The following is a 17,180-nucleotide window of genomic DNA, read 5'->3' on the forward strand; positions in this document are numbered from 1 at the left end:
ACTTTGAACTTGTTAAAAAGATCAGTTCCAAAGTGGTTCAGTAACACATTAGAATCTCACCCGCATTTGTACAATGGTACAAACATGAAACTTTTATTATTACTATTTTGACCACAAAGTTCAAGATACCTTAAGAAGTCTCTTCTCTGAAAGCTTAGATTTTGATATGAGTCCACTAACTTAGTTCTTAAGCTCCCAACAATTGATTTACTGATTTACTGCATACAAAAACTTGTATCTTAACAAAAACAGCCCAATAAATACTGATAGTTGCAACTGCTTTGTTTATTGGAGGGGGAGTGGGAACAGGATGGGGAAAGCAGGTTCTCTATCTCAAAATTACAATGTTTAATTAGCAGAATTACTTCCAAAAATTCACAGCAGTATTTTAGTTAAATTTTTGTTATGGTGCAATTTTCACTTCATAAAGCAAAGGAACCTATTTAGTTAAATGTTTCTATTCACAGATGCAATTCCAGTTCTTGCTTTGAAGATACCAAAATAAGCTAATGAGGGGCCTTTAACAAGATTTGAATGAGTTTTTTATTATCACCAATTGTAATTTTTCCCCCAAGACATTCTCCCTAAGCAGTTTTTCTCCCCCTTACTTTAAAATTATTATGACAATTTCAATATATTTACCACCATTTGATAGGTACAAAGATATTAGGGATGCACAAAATTTTTCAACCCAGGAACAGACTTCTTGTTTTCTACATTAGTCTGGTTTGGAAGAATTGCTTTCAGAATTGTCATGAAGTAGCATGAAATAGCAGAGTGATACAGAATATTCAGTTCTCGATCAAGTTGCACACATGTCTAATACAAATTAGAAGTACAAAATCTTGAAAACAGAACTGAAAATGCTGTTTCAAAGACATGTCACTACAGACTTAACCAGGCTTTTAGGAAGACCTCATCTCCTAAAATGTTAACAGAAAACATGTAATTAATTTCATTGCTGAAAACTGATCAAATTCTTTAAAAAAACCATCCTTTTCCCCTCCTCCCCTTATGATCATTTATGTTATTACATGAAAAACAAGTAAATGACATAATGGGAAATAATTTGATGAAACAGCAGCAACTTTTTACTACTTCCAGAGCTTCTTGATAGACATGTTCTTCTCACTGTCTTTTTGCATAACCTGCCAAGGGAAAAGCAGCATTAGAAACAAAGCATAAAGTAAAATATAAATTTCAGCTTCTTAAAAGCTTTCTTCTACCACTAGGTTGGCTATTTAAATCCATACATGTTATTATCTCTTCCTGACCAAAAAACCCCTCAACTTCTTAATTCCATGATAAAATTTTACCTTCAAGTTACCTTCATTATCCTATTTTAATAAAAATGCAGGAGTTTTTGATATAAGTCTCACCTATCCAGTTAAATATCAGACTTCAAATAATTCAACTTTTGGGAACTCCACTATTACATGCTACAGCTTCTCTGGAAAAAGCAGTTCTGGTTTCTTAACCACAAGTTGTACCCAGTTACAATTTTAATAGTCATCCTAATTAATTATTCAGCATTCAAAGTTACGATGGCACTGAACAAATGTGGTTATGACTTGTTAGTTCCAGCTTTCCCAGCACCCCTGTGATCTTGTGACTGATCTGGGCAGTTGCCAACTAATTCACACTTAAAACTGATTGTATGTTCATAATTTGCAACATACCATGCTGGCTTCCACAGAAATTTATGGAGAAGCCAGCAGAGAAGATCAAAAGTTGCTTGGTAAGTATCTCTTACCCGTTCATTCTCCATAGCCCTTCTATGCTTGTGTTGGCCATTTGCACAATCAGTGACCTGTGCCTCTCACATCCCCTCCTGCACCTGAACCATGTTGCTTGTGCAAATCGTCCTTGATCTGTATTTCTTGAAGGCAAATATATCCCCTTGCAATCTCCCTGACCTATCTCATGCTTTTTGTGCACTTCCCTGACCCACCCAAAACTCACCATCATTAACTTTCCCTGTGTGTGCCTCTTGTACTCTCTTCCACCTTCTTTTGTGCCTGCCAGTCTAGGAATTACAATTGTCTGCTGGTTTCCCATAGTTGCCTTGCCTAATGACTACTATAGGATTCAGTAAACAATGGCAGCCAGAACTGCAGAGATTGCCATCATTAAGTGATGCAACTGTGTTTTATGACCTTATCACTTATTGTCAGAACTTCCAATCCTAACTGTCATCGTAAGTTCAGGGATACTTCTATCACAATTGGCATGCCCAGTGGAAATTCTGAATCAAAATTAAAAGCATTACATTCAATATATAAGAAAACTTGTTAGGGAAGTCAGCTGTATATTTGGGTATTTCTCTTGTCTCATATCAATCATCAACAGTACCTTTGCTACAGCCATTTCAAAGTCTTCTTGAGTTACGTGTACTCTCCTCTCTCTCAATGCATACATTCCAGCCTCTGTACATACACCCTGCAACACAAGTTTGTACAATATACCTATGTCTTGTTCCATTCAAATATCAAGTGAACATAGAGCTCAGCCAGACCATCTTTTGCCTTATCTAAAAACAATACAATTGTTCCTAATGCTGAGAGTGGAGATTTTTTAATCATATATAAGCATAAAGTGCTAATTTTAATTCAAGCACTAATTCTTGGAAGTACTTCTTTTGAAACATTTAGCAATTATATGCTTTAACACCAACGTTCATTTTCACCTATCATAAAAAAGAACCATGCAAATAATGGTCTCTTCAGTGTTGAAAAACAGTTTAGCACGGCAGAATGGCAAAATAACATTTGAAGAGCATAAAAATATCAGGAAAATATTTGCCAATATCCCTTCTATTCATAAGTGCAAAACTAAGTTGAAAAACTATATCCTCGTATATTTCTAATACTCAATGACTTTTTTAAAAAAAAACCATACACTTTAAAAGGTACAGCAGCTGATCTGACATCCCTTTAAATCAGAATTTCTCCATTACCTTGACCTCAGCCCCAGAAGCACCTGGCATTAGTTCTGCAATCTTCCGTAGATTGATTCCTCTTGTCAGATTCATCTTACGAGAGTGAATCTTCAGGATGTCTAGACGAGCCTATTGGAATCAAAAAGGAGAGCCAAAACAGTATAGAAAGTGCAATACGGTACAGTTGATGGACATTCTCTCTTCAGCATCTCCTTATTGGAGAAAGTCTATTATAAGTATACGAAAAGCTGCCCCAGTGTTACCTCTTCATTTGGAGGTGGGAATTCAATTTTTCTATCAATGCGGCCAGGACGAAGCAGTGCTGAATCCAAGATGTCTATGCGATTGGTCGCCATAATTACCTGTAAAAAAATAGTTATTGAACTGCAGTCAATATTCTAGTTAATGTATTCAGGTATGTTTATATTTATCCTATCCCATTCCCAAGCCTAAAAAGCGTGTTTTTTGAGATATCTATTACAAATCTCTCTTATATAACTAACCTCCTCTACCCAAATTCTTTTTATTCATCCCTTCTTTATTTTTACCGGTGGCATAACTTTATAGTCATATATGCAACTATATAAGACTAAAAATGTTTCTGCCACTAAGGAAAAAAAATAAAACTGTCAAGAAAAGCAAAACATAATAAAAAAAGACTTAGCCCCCTGAATCCTTCATAGACTAAAAAAAACATTACTTTCATTTTGGCTTGTCATAATTTGTAAAATCTTCCAAAAGTCTGAACTGTATGCCTGAGGTCCCAATGGCTTTGTCATATAACCAAGATTTTAAAAATTCTACTACAGCAGAATCGGTGAACATACTTATGATGTTACACCTCTCTCAACATACCTTGATGTTCTTAGTAGCTTCAAAACCATCAAGCTGGTTGAGCAATTCCAACATTGTACGCTGAACTTCACTGTCCCCACCAGATCCACCTTCCAAGCGAGAAGAACCAATGGAGTCTATCTCATCCATGAAGATGATGGAAGGAGCATGCTCCCGTGCCATAACAAACAGCTCCCGTACCATTCGTGCACCTGTCATCATAAATCAAACATAGCCCCTGAAATGACCACAGTATGCCCCTGGTTGGAAGAGCAAATTCCATTAATCCCTCCACTAACATGGATTCTTTTAAATATTTTGCTGCAGTTCTAATTTTAATTCATTTTCTATCCCTGAATTCCTTTCTAAGGCATCTTTTTTTAACTCTGGATTTCACATGATTACTATATTGCTGAAGTGCATCTCCTGGAAAAGACTCCTTAAATACTGCAATGCACAGAGCTATTCTTGAACACCATCCAGAAGCTTCAACTGGCCTAGACTTCAGAAGCATTGGAAAGTAATATGCATGCTTCAATATATCCCTGTGACAACTCTGCTCCACTAGTTGCACTGGTTACCAGTCTGCTTCTAGGTGCAATTCAAGGGACCAATTATAAGTAGTTCTTGACTTAGAATCATTCAAAGTTATGATGGTGCTGAAAAAAGTGACTTGTGGCCAATATATGCTGTTACAACCATTTCAACATCTAGGCTCATGTGATTGAAATCTGGATATTTGGCAGCCATCATTTATTTACATTTGCAGTATCCTATGGTCATGTGACTACTATTTGCAACTTTCCAGGGACAAGTAAAATCAATAAACTGGATTCACTTAACAACTGCAGCAAAATGGTCATAAAACTGTGTGTAGTTCACTTAACTACCTTGTTTAGTGATGGAAGTTGGGCAATGCATACATTGAATAAATTAAATTAAAATTTGAAACCACAAAATCCTTTTCCAAAAGTTACCTTCTCCAATGAATTTTTGCACAAGTTCAGAGCCAGAGACACGGATGAAAGTACAGTCAGTGTGATGAGCCACAGCCCGGGCCAGCAAAGTTTTTCCAGTACCAGGGGGTCCATACAATAGCACACCCTGTATAAGAGAACTTAAGATTAATGGGGGGTATACGAGAGTTCCAAGTTCAAAGAATGATGCAGGGACTTTATGCAGTATGCTGCACCCCACCCTTTAGGCAACTTCCATTCTTATTCAATGAAACAAAGCAAACATAAGCGCACATAGGCATGGAAAGATGGCTAGGAGTTTAAACATTGCTTTGGAGAAATAATGATGTGCTTCATTAAAAATCAGCTTTAGTATCATTTAGCAATTAGCAATTCATTTTTCAAAGTGCCTATAATCAATTGCAATATTTATCAAATTTATACACTATCTATCTAAGGGTAGTTTATAAATGAAAGCCACATAGTCATAGAAAAGAGACATAGACAAAAACAAAAGTTAACATGTTAAAAAGATGGGACTGTCCTGAAGCCATCAACCACTCCCAGGATTCTATGTTGCTCTCAGATTTGTGAGCCAGTTGTCAGGTTTTGATGTTCTTCTGGAAGGCTACTAAAGTGCAGATGCATGTTACCTCTGTCCACAGGACGGGGCAACAGCAGAGAAGTCTTGTCTTCCTAGACTGTCAATCTAAAGGCCCGCCTAATCATAACTGCCACCTATTTCATTATGATCTAGGACACCAGATTACACACCTTGTCTATCTGGGACAGGACAAACTTACCCAAGACCCATGTTGTAAACTCCCTAGATACACAGGAACCACCTACTCAAAGCCAGTTCATCTTACCAGGGTTCAATTGAAGCCCTGTGTTTCCCATCCAGACAACAGCAGGCAGCACAAAAGGGCATCCACAATATCACTTAATTTACCCAGAACAGAGATATACCCTAGGTGAATTAAGCAAGATACCTCAGTCTGAATCTGCAAATTGGATACGTCAGTTCATGGTGAAGGATAATTGCTCCATGTTAAAAATGTTAAAAAGAGTAGAAAGGACACCAAGCCCTGCAGTACCCCACTAAGCAGGAACAGCAGGCTGGACCTATCAGTACCAACTGGAATTAGCCTTGGAGGGAGAATATGAAGTAGTATAAAATTGTGCCCCCCTCCCCACCTCCAAAGCTGACCTGAAAGAAAACCATGGGTGGTGATATCAAAGGCTATTGAGAAGTGAAGAATTCAGATGAATTAGCTACTTCCATCCCGTTCCTGCTAGAGATCATCCAAAAGTATGACCAATGTCCTTTCTGTCCCTTTTCTGAACTTGAAACATGACTAAAAGTGGTGCAAACAATCTATATCATTCAGGATCCTCTAAAGCTGTATCAGGATCACCTTTTTTAAAAAGGAAAGTTGGGAGACGACAAAAGTATCCAGAAAAGTGGCCACAATCAAGAGAAGGTGCACTAGCATGATTTTAAGTAGCATCGGCAATATCCCCTCCCTCAAGGATGAATTAAACATCACTAGGGCCCACCCACATGTCATCTCCCAGGTAGCCTTAATCAACCAGGAGGGACATGGATCTAATTCATAGGGGGCCAACACTTACAGTTCTGAGGGTCCAAGAGGATCAATGTGTTCCCAGATAACTGGGTAAATTCATTCCTCAGGCATTTCCAAAGGACATGCACCATGCTTTGTCTCCAACTGAGAATAAATCCAGATAGATTTTATCTATCGGATGCACTGAACATTCTTAAGTATAGCCTGAAGACAAACTTTAAAAGCTCCCTTACCCAAGAGGATCTAGGAAACCCTAAACAGGAAGCACTCTATGGATACAGTAAGAGTGGAGAAATACTGTCATTTCCCCACTCTTACTTTAACTCTACAGTGTAGGCCTCAATAGTGGCTCTTAATTGGATTCATTTTTCATCTTCCTACAATGGCATTGTAGATGTCTCTTGACCCTTTTCAGCTCTCTCAATTTCTCTATAAAACATAGAGAATACCAAGAACAAAAGGCCAAGAGGAGTCACACAAATGTCCAAGAGGAATCATGTCCAAGGCCTCAGCTATTCATATCCCTTTCTCAAGTAATTAAATCAGAAATTTATAACTGGAAAGATTCAAGTAGAAGCTCCAACTTACCAATGGAAACAGATTACATGATTTTCAACTAATTATTCTCTCTGCCTATTTTATTTCACAAGGTTATTATGGACAGGGAATGGAAAAACAATGCTCTGTATGAAATCAATTTAACAAATTAGTTTATGATGGAAAGGGATGTCTAAATCTTGTAAGCATATCCTAAACTATAAATCAAGAGAAACTTTCAAATTAGCTTGCTTCAACACCCACTGAATCATGAATTATCATAGCGCCTACCTATTGCTTTTCAGAGTACATTGCATATGGAGGTAACCCACCTAGCTCATTATATACACAGAACCACAATAATGCTCTAACATCTCAAGCACATTATTTCCCAGATCTCAGTACTGAAATTTTTGGAATGTACAAGTAATCCCCAGGTTATAAGCGTCCCCTTAGCGAATATTCGAGTTATGCAATAAGCACTCTCTAGCACAAGGCCCAAAACTACAAATTTTTCAGCACCACGGCAGTTGTTTGGCCTTATGAACCACTGCTCTGCAACATTCATCCTGCACACTGTCAGCCGAAATGGAGCTTCTGAGGGGTGGATCTGGCCCTCTAATGCTCCATTCCGCACTCCACTGGCCTTCCCCAGCCCATTGTAGGTTGAAATGGAGCTTCTGAGGGGTGAATCCCCCTGATGCTTTATTTGACCTCCATGGGCCTCCCCCAGCCCACTTGAAGCCAAAATGGAGCTTCCAAGGGTTGGATCCGGCCCCCAGAAATTCCATTTCGGCCTGCAACGAGTCAGGGAGCCCCAGAGGTCCAAACATAGCATCGGAGGGCCGAATTCAGTCCTCAGAAGCTCCATTTCAGCCAGCAACTTGCTGGGCGAGGCCCAAATAGAACTGCAGAGGTGCGCACTAAGCTAGGAGACTGCTTGCTAGATCTTCACAACATAAGTGACCCAGCATGGCAGATTTGGGGGGAAGAAACTGAGGTATTTCAATGGGTTGGGGAGGCCTTGGGTGGTCTTAGGCAGGTGGCCTGTTCTATCAGTAGGCTCCCCATGGCCTTCCCCGCCCTGAAATATCTCTTGTGCACTTAATGAGACTCACATTTGATTAGCGAATGTGTGGGTGAAAGGAGGGAGTGATCCCGCTCAAGGTACGATATTCACTCCCACAAATCTTTGGGGTACTAATGGAATAAGCAGACTCAACTACATTCGTAACTCTATAACTTGAGAACTACAGGTTAAACTTGAAAAATTAGAATATCGTGCAAAAGTTCATTTCAGTAATGCAACTTAAAAGGTGAAACTAATATATGAGATAGACTCATTACATGCAAAGCAAGATAGTTCAAGCCATGGTGTGTCCTAATTGAGATGATTATGGCTTACAGCTCATGAAAACCCCAAATCCACAATCTCAGAAAATTAGAATATTGTGAAAAGGTTCAATATTCTAGGCTCAGTGTCCCACTCTAATCAGCTAATTAAGCCATAACACCTGCAAAGGGTTCCTGAGCCTTTAAATGGTATCTCAGTCTGGTTCAGTAGGAATCACAATCATGGGAAAGACTGCTGACCTGACAGTTGTGCAGAAAACCATCACTGACACCCTCCATAAGGAGGTAAAGCCTCAAAGAGTAATTGCAAAAGAAGTTGGATGTTCCCAAAGTGCTGTATCAATGCACATTAATAGAAAGTTATGTGGAAGGGAAAAGTGTGGAAGAAAAAGGTGCACAAGCAGCAGGGATGATCGCAGCCTGGAGAGGATTGTCAGGAAAAGGCCATTCAAAAGTGTTGGTGACTTTCACAAGGAGTGGACTGAGGCTGGAGTCAGTGCATCAAGAGCCACCACACACAAGACGAATCCTGGACATGGGCTTCAAATGTCATATTTCTCTTGTCAAGCCACTCCTGAACAACAAACATCAGAAGCATCTTACCTGGGCTAAAGAAAAACAGAACTGATCTGTTGCTCAGTGGTCCAAAGTCCTCTTTTCTGATGAGAGCAATTTTTGCATCTCATTTGAAAACCAAGGACCCAGAGACTGAAGGAAGAATGGAGAGGCACACACTGCAAGGTGCTTGAAATCCAGTGTGAAGCTTCCAGAGTCTGTGTTGATTTGGGGAGCCATGTCATCTGCTGGTGTTGGTCCACTGTGCTTCATTAAGTCCCGGGTCAACGCAACTGTCTACCAGATTTTGGAGCACTTCATGCTTCCTTCCTCAGACGAGCTTTATGGGGATGCTGACTTCAGCAGGACTTGGCACGTGCCCACACTGCCAAAAGCATCAAACCTGGGTCCATGACCATGGGATTACTGTGCTTGATTGGCCAGCAAACTCACCTGACCTGAACCCCATAGAGAATCTATGGGGCATTGCTAAGAGAAAGATGACATGAGACCAAACAATGCAGAAGAGCTGAAGGCCGCTATTGAAGCATCCTGGTCTTCCTTAACACCTCAGCAGTGCCACAGGCTGATAGCTTTCATGCCACACGGCACTGAGGCAGTAATTGCTGCTAAAGGGGCCCAAACCAAGTACTGAGTACATATGCATGCTTATAGTTTTTAGAGGTCCGATATTGTTCTATGTACAATCCTTGTTTTATTGATTGCATGTAATATTCTAATTTTCTGAGATTGTAGATTTGGGGTTTTCATGAGCTATAAGCCATAATCATCACAATTATGACAAATCACGGCTTGAACTATCTTGTTTTGCATGTAATGAGTCTATCTCATATATTAGTTTCGCCTTTTAAGTTGCATTACTGAAATAAATGAAGTTTTGCACGATATCCTAATTTTTTGAGTTTCACCTGTACTTGTATATACCAATGATTGAAGTTGAAACAAAACATGCAATACCTCCTCTTAACCTCTCACATTCCCATCTTATTGAAGTTTTTCAAAAGCAATCTAATATCCTTTCAATTTGTCAAGGTTTATGTGCCCCTTTGAAACACTTTTCACTTGCCTTTGGTTGAGCAATGCCCAAAGCTTCAAAAAGCTCTGGATGTTTAACTGGAAGCTCAATCACTTCCTTAATCTCTTTTATTTGCTTGTCAAGACCACCAATCATCTCATAGGTAGAATCTGGTACTTTCTCCACCATCATTAATGAAACCAGAGGATCCACTTTGTTTGGTAGTATCTTATGCAACGTGTAGCTATCGTTCCTCAGAGCAACACGACAGTTTGGTGTCACCTGGACAGTAAAGAGGAAAATAAATTGTAAGTAATGGAAGCAGGCCTAGTTTCTGATGAACCATTGGGGAGAACTACAAATCTAGATTAGGAAAGACCTTATTGCCAACAGCTTACTCACATCATTGATGTCTATGTTTTTATCCACATCAACCACAAACTTGCCTTCTGGATGAACCTGAAATACAAAATAGCTAATTAACTCTACTGGAAAAATATTTCTTGTATTGTAACAGCCAACAAGCTAAAGTGAATAAGCAATGCTGTTATGTATAGCTGTACAATAATGGCTGGTTCATGGCTTCTTTTGCAAAAGCAAATGAAACAGCTATAAAGAAAACCCTCCATTATTTTAGGAGAGTTAATTTTGCAATGCATGTCAAAACTGGATTCATTCAACATTCACTATTAAACCATATTATGTATATTTGCTGCCTTAAGTTACTTTTGAAAAAAGGGCAGGATCTAATACATAAATTTTGCTGCTCTTGTCCTGAAATACTGTGGCAAACTACATTAAGAGGCTTAATTTTTAATTAGGTAATCTTTAATTTAAACATCACAGCTGCTATGATAACCCTAAATAAATTTCAGTTAGTCACTGTCAATTTTATCCCAACATTGCAAATACAACATAGTTGCTACCAATTTGTCTCAAAGATCTAAGAATTACAAAGATGCACACAGTGTTTATTACTGCTCTATATACAAGAAATCTAAACTTAGGACCACAACTGGGACCAGAATTTCTGTTGCTAAGCAAGGTAGTCACATCCAATTGTACAATCTTTTTTGCCATGTTATGAAGCAAATCTGGCTTCCCCCACTGACTTTGCTTGTTGAAAGCTGCTGGGAAGATTGCAACTGATGGTAACATGAGCCTGGGATGTTGCAAAATCGTAAATACATATTGGCTGCCAAACACTTAGTTTGATTATGGGTATATTGTGACAGTCATATACAAGGACCAGTCATGGGTAATTTTTTCAGTCCTGTTGTGACTTCAAACTGTCATTAAATGATTCATTACAAGTCAAGGACTACCTGTGGTATACATGCAACTCTTCTCTTCTCCCTTCCCCCCACAGCAATTTTATCTTAATAATCTTAACTTAGTGAAGCTTTCAGAAGTGTTTTAACCCTATACATCTTAACCCTATACATACCCTATTCATTTACATAAAGATAAAAAAATACTAAAAACTCTTATTCTCAAGACCCTGCTCCTATTTTAGTCTATTTCCAACTGAGGGAACAAATACCTGAAATAGAGATAGATGTGTGCAAGAAAAACCATACCTTGACTAGCACCTTCTTTTTGTCCATAGCCCTCACCACTTCACCCACATAGGAACCCTGTTCCTGCAGAAGCTGCAATTCCTCACGAAGCAGGCGTACTAGAATATGTAAAGTATTTAAATAATAAATAGTACATCAATATAGGGTGATTGAATGGATGGCAGAAGAGTAAAACTTAAACATAATGTAAAGACAGCTGGCTTGGTATTCAAATTGGCATTCAGATGTCTTGAACACTCCTAGTAAATAATTTCCTAAGATATTATCTCCGTCTATCATTGCCTTGCCCTACATTTCTATAAGCTTATAAAATACGTAAGTTAATACATAAACATCATATGTACAAACATTTGAGGACTACAAAGGTATCTTTAATTAAAACTTATTTAACAAATAAGCCAAGGGGTTTATAGAGTGGTTCTGCTAATATTTAATACTAAAAGTATAATTACATATGCAGACCAATTCCATTGTGCTCTATAGCATAAATTTGGTTTTAGCTATTTAGGAGATATAATATAAAAAGAGATATAAGGTATAGATCTGACCCACCAGGCTGCCCTGGAAAAAGTGATGGACTGACCCACAGCACCTCTACCAGCTAAACGGAACTCAGGAGGGTCGTTTGCGACCCTTGCAAGATCCATTTTCGCTGGCAGAAGGTTGCAGGAGGCTGTCACAGCCAGAAATGGAGCTTGCAAGGGCTGCATGCACCTTTCCCAAACTCTGGTTTTTGCTGGCAAAGGGTTGCATGAAACCATCAGAGCTGGAAACAGAGTTCAGGAGCTTGTTTTTTCTGGCAGAATACTCAAGCCACAGAGGCACCCCCAATACAAATGATGTTGAGTTGGCCACACCCATCCCAGACCCCCAAGGTCAAACACAACTCTGATGCAGCCCTCAATGAAAATGAGTTTGACAACCCTGATCTTACATCATTCTTATTTAAGAATGTCTTACCTCATTCTTATTTAAAGTCTTACATCATTCTTATTTAAAATACCATATTCAACTCTCAAAATATTTATACAGCTTTGGCTATTCTGCTCTTCATTTCTTGGTCACAAAAGCAATCCAAAAAAGCACTATTTCTAACTTACCTTTGGCATTAAGTTCGTTCCTCTGAGCCTGCAGTCGTCGGAGATTCTGACTCTTATCATTGACTATCAACTTCAAGGAAAAGGAAAAAGGCAAATACTCCATAAAAACCCAGGCAGAAAATCAATTACCATTGCTTAGAGGTCACAATAATAAAATAAAAAGCATATATGCCCGCTATTCGCATTATGTAATCTGGAGCAAAAAGCTTTGCAAAGCATTTGTACCACTTCAAGATATCAATTAAGACAGACAAAGGCAGCTGTACTATTTCTACTCTAGCCTGGTATAAATTGGATAAAATACTAATAACCAAGTCTTTTAACTCTCATACTACTACTACTAAGGAGGGTTCATTCCCCAGCATATTTCATTTTTAGGACCATATGCACCATGCCTTAAAGATTCATATCAAACAGAGTAGACATATGTCAAAACCCTATTTTTCCTACATACATGTCTTTATTCACAATTATGAGTGCCAGAACAGGATTATAGGTGTTTTCTTTTTGAAGCATTAATGCAAATGCTACATTATGCTACACATTATCATCCATAATGAAGATACAGTTGAAAGTTATCCAGGAATCACACTTCAAATCAACTACATTACAAACGTTTGAAAAGTTAATCTACCCATCAGAAGAAAAAGTGTAAAGAAAAGAACATGACTTTTAATCTTTCAGGAAATCAGTTAACTCTTACCTGCAGTTCCTCAATCTTGGATAGGTAATACTGGCGCAGCCCTGTCCCACCCTTGCCCTCATCCAGGTCCATCTGTCAAGGAAAAGGAGAACAGGGTAAGACAAACTCCCTTTTAAGTGTAGCTTTTCAATCAGAGCACAAGTATTTCCTGGCACCTGGTAACTGCCATTTCATACTTCCTTTAGTCACTAAGATTTCTTTCTTTAAAAAATAATTAAAAGTCTAAAACAGTCTTTCTGTTTCACATCTCCACTTCCACAGAAAAGTCCTCTGAAATAATAACCTGAATTAGCAACAATATGAACATTCAAGGCACTTTCCTTGCAACATATCCATTCTATCTACCTATCAATTCACTTGTCTGTCTGACTGTCTGTTATTACAAACATTTACATGATGTTAGCACAAAAATGCATCATGTAAATACATAAGGCAGACCTGGTGTGAAAATTCATTCTTTCTGTAATTCCCAAGGGACCTCGCACCCTCCGATGCCAAAAATATAATTTTACAGTGGGGAGAAGGAGATTTATGGCAAAAAGCAAAGTTCAAGACATCTCCTAAAACTCCTAAATCCCATTTCCAGAGAATTATTCCTTCTCCCCCACTTCAGGCTGACAATATCCTCAACTTCTGATGCGGCTTTCGAGATAGACCGGATGGTCGCAGGTAAACATACACGAGACATATTCCCCCTCCCCTCCCCCACCCCTCCCCTCCCCCTCCCTGTAATTACTGCCCTCCTTGTAACGTCACCAGAAAAAAAAAAATTTCTACACCGGAACACCCTCCTCAGACAGGCCGCACCTCTTCCTATTGCTCTGCCCGGATACAATGAGAAACCATTTATTTTCGAAATCACATCTCTTCGATCTCTGTCCCACTAGCAGAACAAAAAATAGCCGTTGCTAACTCTTTGCTTTCCCTACCACTTTTTTTTTCTTTTATAAAGTGGCAGCAGTTGCTTACGTGACTCAGCAATCCACAAGGTCACTTACCTGCTCAGATCCCTCGACCGCCATTTTCTTTCGCTAGTATTAACTCTGGTCAGAAATGCGCGTGCGCCAAGCGAAGAAAAAAATAGCGCGATGCGCTTCCTTTTTCTTGGTTCTTGCCCTTAACAAACAGGGACGCCGGTGCTTCACCCGTGGAAAAGCTGTCCCGGAAATACAGCCTCTTGGCCTTGTGGAAATCGTTGGATGTTGGAAGAGGACTTGTAGGGTTGAGTTTGGCTTTTAAGTACGATTTGTGAATGTGGGAAATAAATATGATTCAAACACAGATACCAAAAAGAAACAGTCTTTATAATATTTGCATTCAGACGTAATTACATTTAGAAATAGACTCCTTGAAAACACTGACTTTCTTAATTTCAGTCAGGATTAAATGCTGGCACATTTAGCTTGCCGAATACGTAAGTTGCCACCTTCTACAGTAATTTTGGAATACAGCTTATGCATCCATCACAGATAGTGACTGAGGATAATGGTAAATGTAGTGCGAAGAAGTCACCAGATCGTATGGCTGCTTTGGAACAGGAGAGAAAAGGGGCAAACGACACACACAAAATGGCTGAAAATGAACTTCGGGCGGATGTCTGGCACGCGCAAAGAAAAGAAAAAAAGCGGAAGAGGAAGAACTTCGAGGAGGGTGGACGGAAGGGTCACGGCAGGTTCTGCGCACGTGGGATTCCCTGGGTCTGAGTTGCGGCGGACGGTGTTTCTTAGTCGAGATGGGCAAGAAGGGGAAAGTCGGAAAGAGCCGAAGAGACAAGTTTTATCATCTGGCCAAAGAGACCGGTGAGAAAATGGGGCTTTTAATACATTATTTTCGGTTTATCGTTGTTCCCATCGACTTTCCATCAAGAGTTTGGCCGCGAGGAGGCAAATCTATATTTCTGTCCATACTGAGCAATGCTACTTAAGAGAAAAGAATAGTCGCCCTGACTACCCTCTTGGCTTCCCAGGGTTGATCCTTTATATAAAAGGGTCTGTGGAACTGTGTTTTGACTAAATAGCTTTGAGTAATGATCAGACAAAAGTGTTTATTATCTAATGGTCTCATTCTCTTTCTGACACGTATTCATGGTTGGCAATCAGAATGCAACAATAAAAACGTTTTCTGTATCAAATCCCTTCATAATGTGTTATGTGACAAATTCCAACATGAGTTCTGGAAGAAAGTTTTGACAGAACAGAATATTAATGAAATCTTTGTTTTAGGCTGACTAAAAGAGTTAAGATGATCTCAACCAAAAATAAAGTTATATACAAGCAGTTGCTCTGCTATTTATTTGAATAAATATTTGTCACAATGAGCAGACCTTCTCTTTGCTTTTAGAGCAAGGATCTCCAACATGGTCAGTATCAACCCGGTAGGATTGATGAGACTATTGAAAGGGTCTGTAAATAGCTGAGGGTTAAAAGGGAAGTTATTCCAGTTAAATCAATCTTTTGGAGTCTCTTGATCTCTATTCTAGTCCCTAGTACGGAAGGTAAGTAAGCAGTAAGACAGGGTCAACCATCAATGAAAACAGCATTGTGTTATTTTTAGTATTGTTATTTGTTGTATTTATTATAGTGGTGTTTATTAAATTATTTTTATATAATGTTTGAGGATCAGTGAACAATCTGAAATTTCATGAAGGAGTTGATGAGCTGGAGAGTTTGGAGACCCTTTCTTTAGAAGTATCCCATTTAACATTACTGCCTAATAGTGATACTGCTTTCCAAATAAATTCACTTTGCCTAGTCAACTTTAGGTGCTTTTTGGATCATTGGAATGCTGACTTGAATCATGGCATCATCTTTTGGGGTGGGGGGGGTGCGTGCATGTGCTACCTCTGCTTATTTACTTATTCAATTTTTATTCCTCCTTACATTTAAGACCTCAAAGCATATATAGTGCTCCCTTTCCCCATTCCGTCCCCAGCAACAACAAGAGAGTAGCCTCAAGTTGAGAGTGAACTTGTGTGGCTGAATTAGACTAGAATCTGAGGTTTTCTCCTCATAGTTTGAGCTTAATCCTCTATCATTATCATTATTATGGGTTATGTGCTAGGCATGATCTTTTCACTGGCAAGCATTGACTTGTATTTCTAACATAATGAATTAATTCTGAAGTTCTAACTGGACTCCTTAAAGCTCACAGTTCACTATTCAAATTGCTGAGGTAGAGTTTGAACCTCGTAGCTGGAACTGTGCCTGATGTTGACCTTTGTATTCCAGGGTTTCGCTCCCGTTCTTCTTTTAAGTTGATCCAGTTGAACCGCAAATTCCAATTCCTCCCAAAATCACGAGCCTTGCTGGATCTGTGTGCCGCTCCAGGAGGATGGTTAGTATCCAGTTCAAGTATTTGTGGGTAGTCTTCTATAACACTATACCCCTGCTGTTGATGCACATAGACAAGTAGACTTGTCATTACTTCAAACTGTCCTCTTATTAATACATTCTCCTTATCCAATGAAGAGTTAAGCACATTGTGAAAATTTGGCCATCTACAGAAACAGATTTTGCATAGAACAAGGCAATATTATTTTAGATTTTTTTTTTTAAGTGTTCCAAATGCTTTAGAAGTGGGTCCACAAGATTAGGGTAAGTTAATAGGTAAGTCAAATGTACGTTCCCAGTCCTATCAGTATGGCAAAATGGCTAGATCATACTCAAATGCATGATCATGGTACCTAGGAATAGGAATTATCTGTGTTCCTCAAGTATTTTGAGTAAGAAAAGAATGGTTTGTTCTTGTTTTGTTGAATCTCCAAAAGCAGTGAGAAATCTCACTACTTTAAGTGGGGGACAGCTACTTTAGTAATTACAACTGCTAACATATTTTATATAAATGTAGATTGGGCCAGTTGGTTACAAATTTAGCTTTATTTATAATTCAGCTCTTGAAATCAGTGAGGCAGAAATGAATCATGATGTTGATTCCAGTGGAGGTACAGTGCTATAAATATAATTAAGTCCAATAAATTAAAAAAGGAAACCCTTCAATATA

The 17,180-nt window shown here is 38.8% G+C and overlaps 2 protein-coding genes across 3 annotated transcripts in view; one reads left to right on the forward strand and one right to left on the reverse strand.

Moving 5' to 3' along the window:
* Positions 1–264: 264 nt before the first annotated feature.
* Positions 265–14,226, reverse strand: PSMC5 (proteasome 26S subunit, ATPase 5). Of its 2 annotated transcripts, none has more exons than XM_026720509.2 (12): positions 14,180–14,226; positions 13,182–13,253; positions 12,479–12,548; positions 11,379–11,476; positions 10,201–10,257; positions 9,850–10,080; positions 4,750–4,876; positions 3,794–3,984; positions 3,202–3,300; positions 2,957–3,067; positions 2,353–2,439; positions 265–1,148 (listed from the first exon to the last, which is right to left on the reverse strand). In XM_026720509.2, exons 1-12 carry the CDS (start codon positions 14,201–14,203, stop codon positions 1,095–1,097), a joined length of 1,221 nt encoding a protein of 406 aa, XP_026576294.1. In that variant the 5' UTR covers positions 14,204–14,226; the 3' UTR covers positions 265–1,094. The 2 variants fall into 2 exon arrangements, with proteins under 2 accessions (XP_026576294.1, XP_026576296.1); XM_026720511.2 differs by lacking the exon at positions 14,180–14,226 and adding an exon at positions 13,620–13,951.
* A 138-nt stretch (positions 14,227–14,364) lies between these two features.
* The window catches only part of FTSJ3 (FtsJ RNA 2'-O-methyltransferase 3), a 30,484-nt gene continuing 27,668 nt past the window's right edge, over positions 14,365–17,180 (forward strand). The window contains exons 1-2 of the mRNA XM_026720507.2: positions 14,365–14,980; positions 16,409–16,514. Of these exons, the coding sequence (XP_026576292.1) occupies positions 14,914–14,980; positions 16,409–16,514 (173 nt within the window). The 5' untranslated portion in view covers positions 14,365–14,913. The remainder of the gene's footprint in view (positions 14,981–16,408; positions 16,515–17,180) is intronic.

This window comes from Pseudonaja textilis, chromosome Z (genome assembly GCF_049901715.1).
Source record: "Pseudonaja textilis isolate UNSWEBS1 chromosome Z, rPseTex1.2, whole genome shotgun sequence".
Lineage (NCBI taxonomy): Eukaryota > Metazoa > Chordata > Lepidosauria > Squamata > Elapidae > Pseudonaja > Pseudonaja textilis.